Source organism: Phoca vitulina, unplaced genomic scaffold, assembly GCF_004348235.1.
Source record: "Phoca vitulina isolate PV1807 unplaced genomic scaffold, GSC_HSeal_1.0 scaffold11, whole genome shotgun sequence".
Taxonomy (NCBI): domain Eukaryota; kingdom Metazoa; phylum Chordata; class Mammalia; order Carnivora; family Phocidae; genus Phoca; species Phoca vitulina.
The window spans coordinates 47,562,384-47,584,150 of record NW_022589714.1 but is presented as its reverse complement, the minus strand read 5'-3'; the positions used below and the strand labels follow the sequence as shown (position 1 = coordinate 47,584,150).

General features: G+C 39.2%; 1 protein-coding gene across 2 annotated transcripts in view; it reads left to right on the top strand.

The window, feature by feature from the left end:
* Positions 1-21,767, top strand: part of UHRF1BP1 (UHRF1 binding protein 1) — a 62,789-nt gene that overhangs the window by 15,136 nt on the left and 25,886 nt on the right. Inside the window, exons 2-8 of one of the 2 annotated variants that reach the window (XM_032409981.1) lie at positions 11,871-12,033; positions 12,133-12,171; positions 12,870-12,961; positions 19,385-19,574; positions 19,882-20,022; positions 20,451-20,621; positions 21,319-21,505. In XM_032409981.1, the coding sequence (XP_032265872.1) occupies positions 11,871-12,033; positions 12,133-12,171; positions 12,870-12,961; positions 19,385-19,574; positions 19,882-20,022; positions 20,451-20,621; positions 21,319-21,505 (983 nt within the window). Of the gene's footprint in view, positions 1-11,870; positions 12,034-12,132; positions 12,172-12,869; positions 12,962-19,384; positions 19,575-19,881; positions 20,023-20,450; positions 20,622-21,318; positions 21,506-21,767 lie in introns of those variants that run through there. The other variant, XM_032409982.1, reaches the window with a different exon arrangement.

The following is a 21,767-nucleotide window of genomic DNA, read 5'->3' as shown; positions in this document are numbered from 1 at the left end:
GCCGGGCAGTTCCTGAAAAAGTAAGGAGTTACCATTTTACCAGCAGTTCCATTCCTACATGTATACCCAACAGAAATAAAAGCATATGTCCACACAAAAACTTGTACTTGCATGTTTATAGTAGCATTATTCATAATATCCGCAAACTGGACACAACCCAAATGTTCATCAATTGATGAATGGATAAACAAAATGTGGACTATCCATATAATGGAGTCTCAGTAATGTTTTGACCAATTTTTGACCATAAAAAGGAAAGAAGTGCTGATTCCTGTTATAACATGGATGAACCTTGAAAATATGCTAAGGGAAAGAAGCTATTTACAAGAGACCATATGTTATATAATTCTGTTTATATTAAATGTCCAGGATAGGCAAATCTATAGAGACAGAAAATAGAATAATGGTTACCAGGTTAGGGGAAGTAGGGAAAATGGGGATAATAGCTGAAGGGTACCGGTTTTTTTGGAAGAGGGTAATGAAAACGTTGTAAAATTGATTAAGCTTATGGTTGCACAACTCTGTGAGTATACTAAAAACCACTGAATTGCACATTTTAAACATACTGCATGGAGCACTGGATGTTATATGCAAACAATGAATCATGGAACACTACATCAAAAACTACATGATGTACTGTATGGTGACTAACATAACATAATAAAAAAATGAATGTGTATATGGTATATGAATTAATTTCAATAGAGCTGTTCTTGAAATAATGGCTAAAAGTTCCAACAGAACTTTTAAACAGATTTATAGAATCCAAGAAGCTCAGTCAACCTTAAGCAAAACAGATACAAAGACTACTCCAGGCACATCACAGTCATATTGCTGAAAACTAAGGAGAAAGAGAAGAACTTGAGAGCAGCCAGAGAAAAGTGACTTATCACACAAAGGAGAACAATGATCTAAATTAATGGCTCGCTTCTCATCAATAACAACAGAGGCAAGAAGATAATGGGATGATACATTTAAAATGCTGAAAGAAGCTCTCAACCTAGAATTCCATGTCCAGCTTAAATATTTTTTAAAAATAGAAAGTAAAGTAAAGGCATTTTTAGACAAATGAAAACTCAGAGAATCCTAGTAGTACTACAAGAGATAATGAAAAAAGTTCTTCAGATTGGAGAGGAATGATATCAGATGGGAATTTGGATCTATAGGAAAGAGTGAAGAACACTGGAAATGTAGGTGTAAAAGACTATATATTTTTTATTCTCAATTTCTTTAAAAGACAAGACTTAATTGTAGGTCTAGGACATATGTACAGTAGTCCCCCTTATCCACAGTTTTGCTTTCTATGATTTCGGTTACCTGTGGTCAACCGCAGTCCAGAAGCAGATTATCCTCCTGACATATCATCAGAAGGTCAGTAGTAGCCTGACACTGTGTCATAGTACCTACGTCAGTCATCTCACTTCAACTCATCACATAGGCATTTTATCATTTTACGTCATTATAAGAAGGGTGAGTACAGTACAGTAAGATATTTTGAGAGAGACCACATTCACATAACTTTTATTACAGTATATAGTTATAATTGTTCTATTTTATTATTGTTAATCTCTTACTGTGCCTAATTTATAAATTAAACTTTGTCATAGTTATGTATTAATAGAAAAAAAACCCCAGTATATATAGGATTCAGTACTATCTGCAATTTCAGGCATCCACTGGGGGTTTTAGGATGTAGCCCTTGTGGATAAAGGGGGACTACTGTAGATGTAATAAATATGACAATTATAGTCCAAAAGGTGAAGGGCAGTAAATGAACTATTTTGCAAAGATTCTTAAATTCTTATGTGAATTACAGTATTTGCTGTAAGTAGATTGTGTTAAGTTTACATATTGTATCCCTAGAGCAGTCTCTCTCTTTCTGTCTCTCTCACACACACGTAAAGAGATACAGCTAAAAAGCCCATAAAATAATTACAATGAAATACTAAAAATAAATAGGTTAACCTAAAAAGAAGGCAGCGAAGGAGGAATAGAGGAAAAAACCAGATGGAACAAATAGAATGGTAAACCAAAATCTAACCAATATCAATAAATACATTAAATGTAAATGGATTGACCACTCCAGTTTAACAGCATAGGTTGTCAGACTGGATGAAAAAGGGATAAACACAGATTGAAAGTGAGAAGATGAAAAAAGGTACACCATGTGAACAGTAAGCACAGGAATGCTGGCGTGGCTATATTATCAGACAAAATAAACTTCAAGACAAAGTTTACTACTGGAGATAAACATTTCATAGTAAAAGGATCATTTCATCAGAAAGACACAATCATTAATGTATATGAACTTAATAAAAGAGCTTCAATACACATGAAACAAGGGGCTCCTGGACAGCTCAGTTGGTTAAGCGTCTGACTCTTGATTTTGGCTCAGGTCATGGTCTCGAGGGTCGTGAGATCAAGCCCCACATTGGGCTCTGCACTCAGTGGGGAGTCTGCTTGAGATTTTCTCTCTTCCTCTCCCTCTACTCCTTTCCTCCTTCCCCCGCCCATGTGTGCACGTGTGTACTCTTTCTCTCTCAAATAAAATCTTAAAAAAGAAGAGTTAAGGGCGCCTGGGTGGCTCAGTTGATTAAGCGACTGCCTTCGGCTCAGGTCATGATCCTGGAGTCCCTGGATCGAATCCCGCATCGGGCTCCCTGCTTGGCAGGGAGTCTGCTTCTCCCTCTGACCCTCCCCCCTCTCATGTGCTCTCTCTCATTCTCTCTCTCTCAAATAAATAAATAAAATCTTTAAAAAAAAAAAAAGAGTTAAAAAAAATACACATGAGGGGCTCCTGGGTGGCTCAGTCGTTAAGCGTCTGCCTTCGGCTCAGGTCATGATCCCAGGGTCCTGGGATCGAGTCCCGCATCAGGCTCCCTGCTCCACTGGAAGCCTGCTTCTCCCTCTCCCACTCCCCCTGCTTGTGTTCCTGCTCTTGCTCTCTCTCTCTCTCTGTCAAATAAATAAAATCTTAAAAAAAAATACACATGAAACAAAACAAAACAATTAAAAGCTTGTGGGCTCTCTCTCTCAAATGAATAAATAAAATCTTTAAAAAAAAAGCATAAAAGGGCAAATCCACAATTATAGTTGGGTGTTTTTATTTTATTTTATTTTTTTTATTTTTTAAAGATTTTATTTATTTATTTGAGAGAGAATGAGAGACAGAGAGCATGAGAGGGAGGAGGGTCAGAGGGAGAAGCAGACTCCCTGCCAAGCAGGGAGCCCGATACGGGACTCGATCCCGGAACTCCAGGATCATGACCTGAGCCGAAGGCAGTCGCTTAACCAACTGAGCCACCCAGGCGCCCCTTAGTTGGGTGTTTTTAATACTCTTCCCTCAGTAGTTGATAGAAGATAGAACAACTTGAGAAATATCAATAAAAATATAGAAGATCTGGGAAGCCTGGGTGGCTCATTCACTTAAGCATCTGCGTTTGGCTCAGGTTGTTATTCCAGAGTCCTGGGATCGAGCCCGTGTGGGGCTCTCTGCTCAGCGGGGAGCCTGCTTTTCCCTCTACCCCTGCCTCTCTCCCCTGCTTGTGCACTCTGTCTCACTCTCTCAAATAAACAAATAATATCAAATAAATAAAATCTTTAAAACAAAAAATATTTATAAAAAAATTAGAAGATCTGAGTAACATTTTGCATTGCCTTGCCTAATTGACACTAATAGAACACTGTACATAACAACTGAAGAATATATGTTCTTTTCAAGTGCACAGGGAATGCTCACCAAAATAGACCATACATTAAATATGTCTCAACACATTTCATAATATTGGGAAGTTACATAGTATATTCCCTGACTATAGTATGGAATTAAATTAAAAATCAATACCAATAAGGGTGCCTGGGTGGCTCAGTCGGTTGGGCGACTGCCTTCGCTTGGGTCGTGATCCCGGAGTCCTGGGATCGAGTCCCACATCGGGCTGCTGGTTCAGCGGGGAGCCTGCTTCTCCCTCTGACCCTCTCCCCTCTCATGCTGTTTCTCTCTCTCTCTCTTTCAAATAAATAAATAAAATCTTAAAAAAAAATCAGTACCAATAAGATAACTAGAAAGGCCCTACAAATTTGGAATATTTAAAATACATTTCTAGGGGCACCTGGGTGGCTCAGTTGTTAAGCGTCTGCCTTTGGCTCGGGTCATGATCCCAGGGTCCTGGGATCGAGCCCCGCATCGGGCTCCCTGGTCAACGGGAAGCCTGCTTCTCCCTCTCCCACTCCCCCTGCTTGTGTTCCCTCTCTTGCTGTGTCTCTCTCTGTCAAATAAAATCTTTTAAAAAAATACATTTCTAAATAACTCATGGTCAAAGAAAACATAAAAGAAGTTAGGAAATATTTTTAGCTAGTTGGCAATGAAAATTCAACATATCAAAACTTGTGGGATATAGCTAATAAAGTGAGTATTGGGAAATACATAGCTTTAAACACTTATATTAGGGAAAAGTTTAAAAATCTGTGACTGAAGTTTCCAACTTAAGATGCTAGAAAAAGATGAGCAAAATAAACCAAGTAAGTAGAATAAAGGAAAAACAGACTAGAAATCACTGATGCTTGTGTTCCCTCTCTCGTTGTGTCTCTCTCTGTCAAATAAATAAATAAAATAAATAAAATCTTTAAAAAAAAATCTTAAAAAAAAAAGAAATCACCGAAATTGAAAATAGGACAAAAATAGAGAAAATTAATACAAAAGTTTTTTTTTAAATATCAAAATTAACCTTTAGTGAAACTGCTCAAGAAAAAAATCATAAATACTACCAGGAGTGAAAGAGGGGATATAGGTAGATCTTACAGATGTTAAAAGGTACTAAGGGATATTATGAATATCTTTTGTCAAAAAATTCAACTTAGATGAAATGCACATAATTATTTGAAAAACATAACTTAACAGAACTGACAATGAAATAGAATATCTGAGTAGCCTTATGTCTATTAAGGAAATTACATTTGTTATCAGAACCATTTTTAATAAAGAAAACTCCAGGTGCAGATAGCTTTATTGATGACTTCTTTTTTTTTTTTTTAAAGACTTTATTTATTTGACAGAGAGAGACAGCACAAAGCAGGGGGAGTGGCAGGCAGAGAGAGAGGGAGAAGCAGGCTCCCCACAGAGCAGGGAACCTGATGCGGGGCTCGATCCCAGGACCCTGGGATCAAGACCCGAGCTGAAGGCAGTCACTTAACTGACTGAGCCACCCAGGTGCCCCTCATGACTTCTTTTGAACATTTAAGTAAGAAATAATACTCATTTAACACCAATTCTTTAGGGAAATAGAGAAGGGAAACATTTCCCATCTTGTTTAACACGGTAACAGAAGCCTGACAGAGATGTTGCAGACAACATGAATGTCTATATAGAAATCTTATGGCTTCTTTAAAAAAAGTTACTAGAACTGATAAGTTAGCTTAGCAAGGTTGCAATGTACAAGATCAATATATAAATATCAATTTTCATAAAGATTGGAAATGAAGAAGTAAAACTGTCTCTATTCACAGATATAATTGTTTATATAGAAGATCCTAAGGAACCTACAAAACAACCACTAGAGCTAATAACTGAATTTAGTAAGGTTGTAGGATACAAAGTCAATATAGGGGCACCTGGCTGGCTCAGTTGGTGGAGTGTGCGACTCTTGATCTCGGGGTTGTAAGTTTGAGCCCCATGTCGGGTGTAGAGATTACTCAAAATCTTAAAAAAAGGTCAATATAAAAATATCACTTTTATTTCTATCTTCTAGCAACAAACAACTAGAAAAAAATTTTAGTTTCCTTTACAATAGTAAATATTCCTTTACTGTACATATATATATATATGAAGAAAATATGTATACTGAAAACTATAAAATATGCCTAGAGAGGTTAAAAAAGATCCAAATAAATATGCGTACTTTGATTGTATACCATGTTCAAGGATAGGCTGATTCATTTTTGTTAATATGTCAGATCTCCCCAAATTCAACTATGCAATCCCAATCAGAATTTCAGCAGGTGCTTTCCGCAGCCCCCCCCCCCCCCGATAGAAAGTGGCAGGCTGATTAAAAAATTTATAAGGAAATGAAAAGGACCTAGAATGGCCAAAATAATCTTGGGGAAAAAAGCAAAAATGAAGTTTATACTACTTACTTTCAAGACTTAAAATGAAGTTACCATAATAAAGCCAGTGTGGTATTGGCATATGGATAAGTAGATCAGCAGAACAAAATATAAAGTTCAGAAATAAGCCACTGTATATAAACTGCACCTTAAATGAAACAATTAAAATTTTTGAAAACAAAAATCCAGAAGGAGAATTTTCTTCTAAGAAAGGCATATATCTGTTCATGTAGATGTTTTGAGAGTAAAACCTATTAGGGCAAACTACTAAGATTGGATGGCATATTCCATCACGTTATCCAGGATGGAATAATGTTAGCTACTTTAGTGATTGAGATGGTTTGTTTAGATGATTTAGGGGTCCTGTGTTTAAATCAATGGCTTAGTGTGTTATATTTTTGCTAAAAGATATGCCTGTGGTGTGGCTGGGCAGTGAAAATACTTTGATATGGATTTGGGTAGGAAGCTTAGAAACCAAGGCCTGAGCTGTGATCACCTTAGTGGAAAAAGAAGTGAAGGAAACGAAGTGTATTTGCAGACATTTTTGCTTTTGTGGGGGTTCAATTTCTGTGGGACCTGAAGCAGAAAATTGAATGAATGCTGGGTTAAGTCTCATTTCTGCCATTTACTTAGTTGCAGGTTTACCACTGGCTAGCTGGACAAGTCATTTAACTCACTGGCCATTTGAAAATTGTAGATTTGGACTAAATGATTATTTAAGATTCCTTCTACTCTGAAATTCTGTGAGTCTGAAAATCTAAGAATTCTCACTTCCTAACACGGTGGTACATTTTCACAAAGATGTCTGAGAGTCTTTCTCTGTTGTCTCTTTGGCAGATTGCAATCCCCTGGCAGAAATGAAACCTGATCAAAATCTGTTTCTCCAACTTGATTTCATCTTAGCCTCTATGCTCTGTAACAGTGACAGATGGCCAGAAAAATGTTTCCCCACATACTTGAAGTGGAATAAATAGCAGGCTTCCATTAGCCTTTTCAACAACCCTGGAATCAGTGATATTATCCTCAATTAGGAACACAGATGCTGAATAAAGTGGTTTCAGATCAGATCTCAGATCTGGTTTCCTTGGTTGAGCGAACCTCCACAATCCTCCACACCAGGCCCCATGGATTACCTTTTTACTTATTCTTTGTTATTACTGTAAAATGCAGTCAAAATCAGTTGAGGAATTCTTACTGTGTTTTTTTGAGAAGCTAATAATATGCTATCCATCTTTTGTTGAATACTAAAAGTAAATTGGTAAATGAAAAAGCAAATATCATTATTACTGTTAGGGGAGGACAACCATGGTGGTCCAGCAGACCTACAGGTAATCTCTAGAGAGATTTTTTATTCTGATAGCCAAAGTTATATAATAAAAGGAAGTTTATCCTCTTGGTTATCTTCTATGCCCTACCTGGAAATATGAATGATCACTTTTCATCCGGATCTCATCTACTTTGGGGTAGGAAGACTGGTTCTCCTGGGTTTTGTAGTATGCCAAGAGGCTGGTGAGCATCCTCACTGAGATTAGTCTCTCGTCCTGGCTGGCTGGTGTTTACACTTGCACTTATTTCCAAGATAAGGCCGCCTGGTTACTATCAGGATAAATTGGGCACAGGGTTCTCTCCTCCACAGAACTGCCCTGAAGAAGTCAGTGCTGTCATTTGCCAGATGACATTGTTACAAAATTCATAGAACTCTGCCAGATGACATTGTTACAAAATTCATAGAAGTCAAAATTAAGCTAAGCTGGTTACCAACTACAGGCCTATTGTTTTCAGGTGGTTGGTCTTGCCTTTACAAGCTTGATTTTGACTATTTTCATTGATAATTTTTTTCCCTGTTCTCAGTTCTCTATGGTATTAGAGAGACAAGGGATGAAAATCTATTCTTGGAGCTAGAGTGGGATATAATGGAAAGGCTTTCTGGGGAACATTAATTCAGTTTTAAACTTGTCCAGATTTCAGTTTGTAGACACCTGGGTGGAAAGGATAGAAATAGGCATACTGGGAATGGAGGATGAGACATTGAAATAGAAAGAGATCTGTGTTTTTGTTTCATTCAAAGTATGTTCCTCTTTTTTTTTTTTTTTCAGAGAGGAACATACTTGAAAAAGTCCCTATCACTTTCTTTTCTTAAAAATGGTTTTTATCGTAAAGAAGAGTAGTTTGTCTTTGTGATTTTCAGCCTTTTCTCTCCTGCATATTAAAGGAGTCCTTACTCCCATCTCTGACAGTGACTCACACTTACCATGTTTCCCAGTTGAGGCAGGGAAGTGGGGTCTTATCACAATTTGTGGGGAGGAAAGGAACAGACATACAGTTACAGTCTTCAAAACTGAATTCACATCTTCAAAAATTCTTTTTTTTTTTTAAGATTTTATTTATTTATTTGACAGAGACACAGCGAGAGAGGGAAAACAAGCAGGGGGAGTGGGAGAGGGAGAAGCAGGCTTTCTGCAGAGCAGGGAGCCCGATGCGGGGCTCGATCCCAGCACCCTGGGATCATGACCTGAGACAAAGGCAGATGCTTAACGGCTGAGCCACCCAGGCGCCCCACATTTTCAAAAATTCTTATCTTTAAGACTAATACTTCTGAAGGATGCCTCACCCCAATTTGTGAGCTGATATGGCTTCCCTGAATACTTAAGAGTAGAGGAAAGGTTGCTAGAAGGAAATAATTGTAATATCTTATTTAAATATAAAAGAGGCTTGAAAAAGAAAGCCTACCTGTACCTAATGATTACAAATAATGTTGAGTTCTGTTTTCTGCTTTCCTTTCCTTCCTGCAGGATTGTGTTTCCTCCAGGTTCCTAAGGGGCATGTACTATATCTTCCTTTAGTTTCAGTTGTTGTTCTTGTTTTATGTAGTGGAAGTGTTTAAGATGTTCTTTTTTCTATTTCACACCCCAGTCCTATTTCCTTGTACATGGCCATTCCTTGAAGGAAAAGAGAAATTCTCTTTCCCTCTGTAGCAAGTTAGTTTTCAGAGGATAGGAGCCATTGTAGAAAGCTTGTCTTTTGGGTCCAGAGAATAAAATTGGCTCATACCCAGTAAATGTTGATTAAAAATTTTTTTTATGAATTAAAGTCAGTAAAAGTATGTGTAAGGGTATAGGATTTTATTTTACCCTGCTTAGAAGCTAATAATTAGCCTGCTGTAGTTCATGGAGGCTGACAGAGCAGAAGAGACTCCTGGATCCGAGACCAAGGACTTTATTACTCATGGTCCAGCAAGTAGCATAAGCATATGTTTGCATTAGTTCCCCTTGCCCGCTTAAGTCCCATCGGAGTGACACGAATGGGCCCAGATGGATGCTTGCACATATGTTATAGGAATAGAACATTGAACTTGGGGAATCCATTGTTTTTATAGTAAGTGGTAAGCAAGCCTGCTGTACGTCCTAGGGTGGGGGACATTACTTCATCCCCCAAAGCTGATCTTTTCAAACACAGTCCTGAAAAGTGGCCTGGGTAAGGAGTGGTCAGGGTCATGCATTTTTGGCATACTCAGCAAGACATGTAGGAGTATGAGAGACCCATGGAGGAGTAGCTCTCCCAACAGTAAGTACATATAGTAGGGAATTTATAGAGATCTTAGAATTATTATGAAATATTTGCTGTACAAAAAGGTTTAGAGAGTAATATAATGAATAGCCATACAGTCACCTCCCAGCGTGACAAATAAGTATTATTCGTATAGTTGCAGCTTCCTGTGGACCCTTCCCCTTGTCTCACAGGTAAGCAGTTTCCTGAATTGTCATCATGCCAGTGCATTCCTGTGAATCCCTTAATATCATATAGTATTTTGTTGCATGTTTATAAACTTCTAAAAATTTTTTTTACTATCATTTAAAAATTGTTAAAAGAGCCTTTTTACATAGTACCATTTTAGGCACTGTAGAAAAAAACTGTGAAGATAAAACTCTTGCATGTCACGATCTTATGGTCCGAGGAAAACCAAAACCACTAAAATATAGCTTAGTCATAGGAAAGGATATATGTGAAAAAATAAAAGTTGGTAAATAATATGTAACTCAAGTCAGTTATTAGCATCTAATATATGTAAGGGCTAAGTATAGTTATGGATGGAGGGCAAAATACAATTCATTATTGGGGTGGAAAGTGGTGACTCTGAGAGGCAGCAACAGTGAGAATTACAGGCATGAGATTTGTCATAGACAATTTGTCATACAGGAGAGAGGGATATGCTGTGAGGAACTGGCCTTAAATTGATCTAACCAAAAAGATGGGAGAAGGGAGCTGGGAGTAGGTAGCCAGCAGGATAGTTAGCTGAGAGGTATGTAGGTGTGTCAGGTGACCATTTTGATTAGGAGGGACGGCTAAGACTGAGCCTCTGACCTCACAGGACTTCATGTCTAATCACATAGGGTGGTTACATAGGAGAGAATTAGAAAATATCCCAAGACCCTCTGTGATTATGACTTAAATGTGTGTAACAGATTCCAGAGATGTAGAAGAAAAAAAGTTTCAGGTGAGTTGCAGCAGTGAGGGAAAGAGCCTCAGTGAGAAGTCTTGCATTGGGCCTTGAATGGCAGATTGTGGTAAGGATGCTTCAGGAAAGGGGGTGGCAAGAGCACATGAGCAGACTGGAGACACTAAGTGTGGAACAGTGCAAAGATTGACCTGTGGGAATTATGTCCAGGCCACTTGACCTATATAGTTTCCCATGGTCTGTATTTTGCTGGTTGCACGCTTATGGTGCAGTTCAGGAGTTTACCTCTGTCCTCTGGATTTCCTACAAATTAGCAACTGGACCTAGTAGCATGATGCGATTCAGGCTTATTCCCTTTGGCAGGACTAGAGGTGGGGAGGGGGGTGTTCTTTGATCACATGAGTAAAGGTATGTGTAAGGGTCTGGGATTTCATTTGACCCTACTTAACAAGCCAACAATTAGCCTGTTACTGTTTCACATTCTAACTTCATAGAGCTCCCTCGTCTGTTTCAAGTAGTGTTAAAAAATATAACTTGTTTTCTGAGATATCCTGGTCTGTCCCCTGCCCCTCCCCACCCCCACTTTTGTTTGTACCATCTCTTTGTTTCTGTTTTCCCTATCTTGTTCAATTTGGATTCCTCTCTCAGCAGTTTCTTTTCAGCGTTGGTGCCCTGTCCTAGGAAGGAGCCTTGGTTAGTTCCATGAGTTTTTAAGGCTAGACTGCTCCAGGTCCTTTACGCCTCACTGGGGACCCCTTGCAGTGGACTCAACCCCACTAGTTTCAGTCTCTGTGATCAGATTGGCCCACATTGCTTTTCATTTAAAACTTGGTTATTTGGGGTTCTTCTGTTCTCTGGTCTGTCAGATGCCCTATTGCTTCCCTTTATGTTGATCTGCATAGCTGCTTATAGTACTTGTGTCTCCTGGCCATTGATGTTTTTCTCTCTTTATATGGGGGTTTATGAGGACACTTTATCATCTAGTTTTGTTATGGATGTTATCCATGGGCTTTTTGTGGTGTTATCTAGTTGCTCTGTTTTAATGTGGGGATTCAGAAATACCAAAGGCTATGTTGCCACTTCGATAGCCATTTCTCCAGAATCCCCATCGTAGGTGCTTGAGTAGAAAGGTGACACAATCATGAGTAGAGTGGTAGGTCTGACCTAACATCTTACTTGGCATAGAGACAGTGTGGTCATTAGTGAATACTGGTTCTTTAACTTTCTCTTTTCTCCAAATTGAGAAGTGTTGGCTATAATGCTCATTTTGTGGATTTCCATGGAAATAATAGCTTCTTATCTTTACTCTTTTCAGGTTCACCAAGAATCTTTCCCCGGACAAAATCAATTTGAGCACCCTGAAAGGGGAGGGTCAGCTGAGCAACCTGGAGCTGGATGAAGAGGTTCTACAGAATGTGCTGGAGCTGCCTACCTGGTTAGCCATTACTCGGGTCTACTGCAACAGGGCCTCCATCCGGGTGAGAATGGGGGTCAGGTGCTGTTGCTGTTCTTGGCCAGCAGGCATGCTTTCTTGAGGGGCAGCTCCCACAGCCCTGAGTGTTGCTTTCCTCTTGCAGATCCAGTGGACAAAGTTGAAGACACACCCCATTTGCTTGGTAATGGCCTTTCTTGATTGCAAGTAATCAAATGGGATGGCTGGGGTGGGGTTTTAAAAGATCTGAGAGGAGATGGGGAGGAGTCCTGACAGGCTATCCCTTTTGGGAGTGGTGATTGCTCTGTCTGGCTTGTGAGCTTCTCTCTGAGACAGTGACTATTGTCTGGGCTTATTCTGAAATTACTGTGCGGTGTGGCAGTTAGCACTGAGACACAAGACACAGGAGTCCTGAGTTGGTTGTTTTGCCTTTTGTTTTTTATAACACATTTTGCTGCCCGGGTTCTACTTTTAGATTTCCTTTGAAATCCTGACAGAGAAAAAATTAGAAATTTAGTTCATGTCGACTATTGGGTGATTATCAGCTGAAAGCCCTTCAGGAACCCATCAATGCTTATCTTTATCCGAAGATTGGAATCCCCAGGGATAGGAATACTTCTGTAACTTGGATTTATGTTTTAGTTTTCTGCTGTGAGTTAATCCCATGCTTGTCCTAGAGTTCTGCTGCTAATGGACATGGAAGAGGGAAGATGAGGCCTCTTCTTGCATTTCAGTTTGTTCATTCATTCAACAAACATTTATTGTCTGCCCCCTGTAGGCACAGCACTCAACTAGGCAGTAGAGCATAGGGATGAATAAGACTCAGTGTGTGCTGTGTAGGTTTTTGTGCAGATGCTTAGCTCTCCGTGGCTTTTATTTCAGTGTTTGGATAAGGTAGAGGTGGAGATGAAGACATGTGAGGAGCCTCGGCCCCCGAATGGACAGTCTCCCATTGCCCTTGCTTCAGGACAGAGGTTAGTTTCTTAGGTCCCTATTATTTCCAACATGTTACCTGTTCTGTATCAACTTTTAGTGAAAAATAAACTTTTTATTATGGGACTTTTCCAACCTACACTAAAGTGGAGAGAATAGTGTAATCAACCCCCATGCAACTAAGATCTAACTTCTAACAGCTATCAACATTTTGCCATTCTATTTTCACCTTTTTCCTGCCACTGTGTGTGTGTGTGTGTGTGTGTGTGTGTGTGTGTGTATGTGTGTGTGTATGTATGTGTGTGTGTGTGCGTGCGTGCGCACTGTCGTATTTGAAAGCAAATCCCAGACACCATATGATTCCATCTATAAATACTTCTGGGTACTGTGTCTTTAAGAGACAGGGATTGTGAAGAAAGAAAGAAAAAACACACAATACTATTATCACAATCAATAGAATTAATAGGAATTTGTTAATATTATTATTTTTTTTTTTTTTTTTAAAGATTTTATTTATTTATTTGAGAGAGAGAATGAGACAGAGAGAGAGAGCATGAGATGGGGGAGGGTCAGAGGGAGAAGCAGACTCCCTGCCGAGCAGGGAGCCCGATGCGGGACTCGATCCAGGGACTCCAGGATCATGACCTGAGCCGAAGGCAGTCGCTTAACCAACTGAGCCACCCAGGCGCCCGGAATTTGTTAATATTATTTAATACTTATTTCATATTCAATTTTCCTGAATTGTCTCTAAAATATTTTTTCCAATGCAGTGTGGCTCCAAAGAGCTCCACATATTACATTTAGGGATTTGCCTTTCAAGGCTCTTTAATTCTAAACAATCCCCCACCCCCACTCTTTAATAAACCATTTATTCTTTGTATAAACTAGATTGTTTTTTCTAAAGAATTTCCCACATTTTGTATTTCGGCTGATTGTGTCCTCAAGGTTATATTTTAAATGTTTCTCATTTAAACCGAGAGTAAGATTTAAAGGCTTGATTTGAGTAAATGTTTTTGTTTTTTGTTTTCTTGGTAAGAATGCTCTAGAAATTGTACCATGTATTTCCTATTGTAACATATCAGGAGGGACAAAATGTTCCTTTGGTTAAGATTAATCAGTGGATTCAGATGATGATGGTCTGGTTTATCTGTTGTGATTAAGTTCCTTATCTATTTCACCTCATGGTGTAAGGACTGTTGATAACCATTTGATGATAGTTGTATAGATCTGTTATTTCATTGTAGGCTGCAAAACAGGGATTTTATAATTCTTTTCTTCCTATTGCGTTTACTAGCAATAATAGATTAGCAATAATCTCTAAGATTTTTTGTGGGTGTGAGGGGAGGATGAAGGAGGTTTATCATTTTGAATTCATGTTGTTTTTAACAACTTTATTAAAGTATAATTGACACAAAATAGACTACATATACAAAGTATACAATTTGATAAGTTTTAGCATATGCATACACCACGAAATCATCAACACAATCAAGACAACGAACATATCCATTAACCCTTAAACATATTGTTGTTCTCCTTTATATTCCTTCCCTTTCCTTTCTCACCCCTTCCTATCCCCAGACAAGCATGGCTTTCTGTGACTATAGATTAGTTTACATTTTCTATAATTTTATATAAATGAATCATATAGTATGTACTGGTTTTTGTCTGGCTTCTTTTAGTCAGCGTAATTATTTTGAGATTCATTCATGTTGTTGAGTGTATCAGTAGTTCATTTCTTTTATTACTGAGTAATATATTCCATTGTGTGGATAGATCACAATTTGTTTATCCATTCACTTGTTAATTGACACTTTATTTACAGTTTTTGGCTATTGTGAATAATGCTGCTATGAACATTCATGTACAAGTTTTTGTGTGGTCATGTGCTTTTATTTCTCTTGGGTAAATGCCTAGGAGTGGAATGGTCAGGTGGTATGGTAGGTAAGATTTAGCTTTTTAAGAGACTGCCAAACTTTTCCAGAGTGGTTTACTATTTTAGATTCTTTTTACATGTTTTTACATTTAAATTTTCTTACATCCTACACTTCCATTTACTAAAAAAAAAAATGTTTGTTGTATTTCATACATTTATAATCATTATTTGTTTTGATATTCAGATGTCCTCATCTTTGGCTAGTGAGAGGCTTTTGAAGTCACCTCCTGTGTCTTTTGGAGAAGACCCCAATAATCTTTTTGCTTTTAGACAGAATAAGATGTTTCAGGCTTCTCATATACATCCTTACTTCAGACCTGGAATCTGACATTTCTCCAAGGAACCCTGATTCCTTTTAGTGAGAAATGTTATTTAGAGAGAACAGTCTGGGCAAAATTGTATTCATTGAGTTGTCATTTGAATTGAGGCCTTAGTGTTCAGTTCTAGGGTAAAGGTATTTTTAAGAAAGAGAAAAATAAATCATGCCAATATGCTGATGTTTCTCAATTCAAATAAAAAGAGGATTTTAAAATAACTTTTTAGATTTATTGTTTGTATTTTTTGTTCATGTGCTGAACCTTGGTTCCTAACAACAATAATATAATAAATGATTTACTTTTTCAATTGTTTAAAAAAATAACAAAGCCAATATTATAACTATCAATAAGATTACTGAATACAGTAGATTTCTGTGCGTTCATGTGTTTTAACCTTATGATATATCCCACTAGGGAAGTATGGTCAAATGCTGTGTTTTAAAGTCACTTGAAGTCATTTTTTATATGGTTGGGATACCAATTTGACATATAGAGAAGTTCATTTTTTTTTAAGACAAATTTTGCAGTTTTAGGTTCACAATAAAGTTAGAGGAAGGTACACAGATTTCCCATATCCCCTTGCCTCCACGCATGCATAGCCTTCTCCATTATCAACATCCCCTACCAGAGTAGTACATTTGTTACAGTGGTTAAACCTACATTGACACATCACAATCACCCAAAGTCCATAGGTCATATTAAGGTTCACTCTTGGTTTTGTACATTCTATGGGTTGGGACAAATGTATAATGACATATATCCACCATTATGGTATCACAGTGTATTTTCACTGCCCTAAAAATTCTGTGTGCTCCACTTACTTATCTCTATCCCTGCCCCCAACCCCTGAAACAACTGGTCTTTTTTCACTATCTCCATTGTTTTTCCTTTTCCAGAATGTCATATAGTTGGAATCATACAGTATGATTCCATCTTTTTATTTTTTATTTTTTATTTTTTTTAAAAGATTTTTTTTTTTTTTTTTAAGATTTTATTTATTTGACAGAGAGAGAGAAAACAGCGAGAGAGGGAACACAAGCAGGGGGAGTGGGAGAGGGAGAAGCAGGCTTCCCGCAGAGCAGGGAGCCCGATGCGGGGCTCGATCCCAGGACCCTGGGATCATGACCTGAGCTGAAGGCAGACGCTTAACGACTGAGCCACCCAGGCGTCCCCATCTTTTTATTTTTTAAAAGATTTTATTTATTTATTAGAGAGACAGAGTATGAGCAGGGGTAGCAGTAGAGAGAGGGAGAAGCAGACTCCCCACTGAGCAGGGAGCTGATGTGGGGCTCGATCCCAGGATTCTGGGATCATGACCTGAGCCGAAGGCAGACACTTAACCAACTGAGACACCCAGGTGCCCCCATCTTAACCATTTTTAAGTGTGCAGTTCAGTAGTTGTTAACTGAACTCACATCCTGCAACAAATCTCTAGAGCTTTTTCATCTTCTGAAATTGGAACTCTGTATCCATTTGTATTGGTTTGCTATGACTACCATGACATAATACCATAGACTGGGTGCCTAAATAGTTGAAATTTATTTTCTCATAGTTCTGGGGGCTTGAAGTCTATTATCAAGGTATCAGCAGGTCCTGAGGCCTCTCTCCTTGGCTTGCAGATGCTGACTCCTGAGCATTTCCTCACATGGCCTTTTCTCTGTACCTGCTCATCCCTGGTGTTGCTTCCTTTTTTTCTTTTTAAGTATAGTTGATATACAATGTTTTATTGGTTTCAGGTGTACAATATAGTGATTTGACAGTTCTACACATTATGTAGTGCTCATAATGATAAGTATAGTTATCATATATTATTGCAATATTATTGACTATATTCCCTGTGCTGTACTTTTCATCCTCATGACTGATTTATTTTATTACTTGAAGTATGTACCTCTTCATCACTTCTCCTATTTTGCCCACTCCTCCTACCCCTCCCCTCTGGCAACCACCAGTTTGTTCTCTGTATTTATGAATTTGTTTTTGTTTTGGTTGTTCATTTGTTTTGTGTTTTAGATTCCACATATAAGTGAAATCATATGGTATTTGTCTTTCTTTGTCTGACTTGTTTTACTTAGCCTAATGCCTTCTAGGTTCACCCATGTTGTCACAAATGGCAAGATTTCATTCTTTTTTATAGCTGAGTAATATTCCATTGTGTGTGTGTGTGTGTGTGTGTGTGTATAGCACATCTTCTTTATCCATTTATCTATTTATGGACAATTGGGTTGCTTCCATATCTTGACTATTGTAAATAATGCTGCAATAAATAGGGATGCAGATACCTTCTTGAATTAGTGTTGTCATTTTCCTCAAGTAAATACCTAGAAGTAGAATTACTGGATTGTATGATACTTCTCTTTTTAGTTTTTTGAGGAACCTCCATATTATTTTCCACAGTGGCTGCACCAAATTGCCATTCCCACCAACAGTGCACAAAGGTTTCCTTTTCTTCACATCCTTGCCAACAGTTGTTTCTTGTTGCTTTGATACTAGCCATTTTGACAGATGTGAGGTGATATCTCATTGTGGTTTTCATTTGCATTTCCCTGATGATGAGTGATGTTGAGCATCACTATCACTCTTAATATTGCTTTTTTGTTGAACAGAAATGATTAATTCTAATGTAGTCCAGTATACCTTTTTTTCCCCTTTATGCTTAGCCCTTTTTGAGTCCTGTTTAAGGGCTCTTTTCCTGTCCTAAGCCATGAAAATATTCTTTTTTGTTTTCTTCTAAAAGTTTTATTGTTTGACCTTACACATTTAGATACAGTCTTAAAACTGATTATTTTTTTTTGTTTGATGTAAAATAGGAGTTAATACTATTTTTTCCCTGTCAATATCTTCAAATTGACCGTGCACTGTTATTGAAAGACCATCTTTTCCCTACTACTCTGTCACCTCTATTATAAATTAAGTGTCTCTTGGCATAATTGTGATTTATGAGTGAGGTTGAACATTTTTATGTTTAATATCATTTGCACTTCTCTGTGAACTGTCCATACTTTGTCCCGTTTTTATTGGCCTGTAGGTCTTTTTCTTTTCAGTTTCTTTTTTTTTTTTTTAAGAATTTATTTATTTATTTGACAGAGAGAGACACAGCGAGAGAGGGAACACAAGCAGGGGGAGTGGGAAAGGGAGAAGCAGGCTTCCCGCTGAGCAGGGAGCCCGATGCGGGGCTCGATCCCAGGACCCTGGGATCATGACCTGAGCTGAAGGCAGACGCTTAACGACTGAGCCACCCAGGCGCCCCTTCTTTTCAGTTTCTTGAAGCTCTTTATACATTAGAGGTGTTAGCCCTTTATGATATAGATTGCAAATATATTTTTTTCCAGTTTATAATTTCCACACCTTTTTATCTCTTGTAATGAGAACTGATTTCATTTACATGTCAAGAATGTCTTTGTTTTCAGGGCGCCTGGGTGGCTCAGTCTGTTAAGTGGCTGCCTTCGGCTCAGGTCATGATCCCAGGGTCCTGGGATCAAGCCCCACATCGGGCTCCCTGCTTGGCGGAGAGCCTGCTTCTCCCTCTCCCTCTGTCTGCCGCTCTGCCTACTTGTGCTCTCTCTCTCTCTCTCTCTGTTAAATAAATAAATAAAAATCTTAAAAAAAAAAAAAAAGAATGTCTGTGTTTTCTACATCCAGAAGAACTTTAAGATGGCCTTCAATTCTCTCCTTGCCATTTCTGACCTCTCACTGTGGAAGTACAGCTATGCTCTTTGGGATATATTTGACAGGGTAGAGAGTTGGAATTGTTCTTGACCTCTTGCTCACTTGGCTGTACTTCTTTCCTCTTTCCACTACCTTTGCAGAGTATGCTGTGTCTTTGAAGATTTTATAGAAACCTAGTATTTCCTTTCTTTAGTTATACCTTCCCTCATGTACAACATTCAAATTTACGTAGTTTGTGGATTATAAAAATATTTTTCAATTTATTCTTTCTAACAGAAGGGAGATTATTTCTAGGTCAACTCTTTTTCTTTTATTTTGTTCCTCAAAAAATCCAATTAAAAAGAGTATTGCATCATAAAAAATTTTCAAAATTTAAAAACTGTAAGTAGAAATAGGAAGAGAGAAATAAAGAAAGAAATCATTCATAGTTCTAGCACCCAAAGAGAGACAGTGTTAATAATCTTGTCTGATGTCTTCCAGTATAAAGAGTGTGCACAAAGTTTCACCTGCTTCTGAACATCGCTCTGCCTCATTTGTTGTAGTGAGTATGGCTTTGCCGAGAAGGTGGTGGAGGGGATGTTCATCATCGTCAATTCCATCACCATCAAGATTCACTCCAAGGCCTTCCACGCTTCTTTTGAATTGTGGCAGCTCCAGGGCTACAGCGTCAACCCTAACTGGCAGCAGAGTGACCTCCGCTTCACCCGCATCACTGACCCCCACCGAGGAGAGGTGACAGCCCCAGTATTGCAAGAGGAGAGAATGGGGAGATTCAAAATAGGACTGATTTTTAAAGGATATTATTCCTGCTTTGGGGATTTCCTCAGATATGTCCCCCGTTCCTGTGAACCCAAGAATCCCAGTGTTATTGCTACATGCTTTCTTCTCTTAGGGATCTCTGATTCACCGCATTCTATTGGTAGGATCCCAACTGAGAATGGTGGGAGTTTCTGTTTTGCTCGTCTTTTCCCCTTGGACTTCCTGCCTCTTGGTTAATTTCATCCATAGAATTAAGGGATTTTACTTTCTCTCCTTCTAGGTATTAACATTTAAGGAAATAACTTGGCAAACACTTCGAATTGAGGCAGATGCTACAGACAATGGTGATCAGGACCCAGTCACCACTCCACTGAGGCTTATTACCAACCAAGGCAGGATCCAGATAGCCCTCAAGAGAAGAGTGAGTATGTTCTCTGCCCTAATGAAAACTTCCATCTTTTATTCTCCTAGACAGCCTGGGAGTTGTTGTTCTCTGTTTTTTGAATGTTACTGGCCCCAGGAATGACAATCAAAAGGGGCAGGCCTGTAATTCAGTGTTGCACAGAACATTCCTGTGAACATTTGCCCCTCCTTGTCACCTGAATTTTGGAAACCACAATTTTTACCCATATAGGAACACTGACATAGGCACCTGGCCGTTGACTGCTGTTGTTTCTTGTTAATCGCAGAAAACTTTAGTAGTTTTGTAAGAAATTGACTCTCCATAGTGTTTGCTGCTTTCCTTTCATGTTCTGAAAAGCCCTCTCTGAAATTAATCAAGTAATAGTCCCGTTGAGGAGTTGGAATGATACCAGATGTTGAACCCCATGTTTTATGTGGCCCCTTCAGACCAGAGATTGCAATGTGGTAGCTTCCAAGCTGATGTTCCTGTTGGATGACCTGCTCTGGGTGCTAACTGACTCGCAGCTCAAGGCTATGATGAAGTATGCAGAGTCACTGAGTGAGGCAATGGAGAAGTCAGCCCAGCAGAGAAAGAGCCTGGCCCCCGAGCCTGTACAGGTTAGAGGCAAAACAGATACCCTGGGTGGGGCTAGGGAGATGGAGGGCCAGACCTAATTCATACCAACATAGGTGGGGTCTAGACTTCATTAGGCTTATCTGGGACATTTGTCATTTGCATAGGCTTTGTTTGTGCTTCTAATTTATTCATTTATTCTCTTCATTGGGTGCCTCCGGTGTGTTAGCTATATAGTACTAGCCACTGGGAAGGAAAAGTAAAATAAGCCTCTTGTTCCTGTCGTTGGAGCTCTGACTGTCTTTAAATATGGACTATAAACAAGTTATTATAATAGGAGGTGGTAAGTGCTGTATATAGGTAGACACTATGCCATGAGAATACAAAGAAGAGGCATCTAACTACACAGGCTGAAAGAGGGCATTTAAGAAAGACTTTCTGGAGGCAGTGTTTTAGCATCAGTCAGCTAAGTCCTGGGGGGTGAGAGCTTGGGGGGCACTTCAAACCTCAGAACAGTACTCTGACTGGAGTTACAAGACTAATTATAATTAGGCTTTTCGGAGTTTGGGTTATTTAGGTGAGACAGACCTAAGTGAGCTACCAGGTGAACAGTTAGTTATGAGAGGGAGGGGGCATCTTGCTAAATTGTGGCTTTCTTCAGACTGAGCTAAAGCTTAAGAAAGCCTGTGTGAGGAGCCTCTCTGGGTTTGGACGTCTTGTTTTTCTCCCTGTCACGTATAGATCACCCCACCTGCTCCCAGTGCCCAGCAGTCCTGGGCCCAGGCGTTCGGGGGCGGCCAGGGCAGCAGCAGCAGCAGTCGCCTCAGCCAGTACTTTGAGAGATTTGATGTGAAGGAGTCCTCCTACCATCTGCTCATCTCCCGTCTGGACCTGCACATTTGCGATGATAGCCAGTCCCGAGAGCCAGGTACTCTGTTAGGCCTGAGCCTGGGCTGGGTGGTCCGTCAGTACCTTCAGCTCTTTTCAAGATGCTGTGGAGTACTTTGGTTGGCTTCCCTTAATCCCAGGCATTCCTTGGGCCTCAGTCTCCGGTGGTGTCTCTTGCTCTGTTGGTGGGAAGTAGTGCTTTTAGCCTTTAGGGTGCAGCGGGACCACCGGCAATACTTAGTAAAATACAGAGGCCAGCACTCTCCCAGGCCTCACTAAGAGAGAATCCTCAGGGGCAGAGC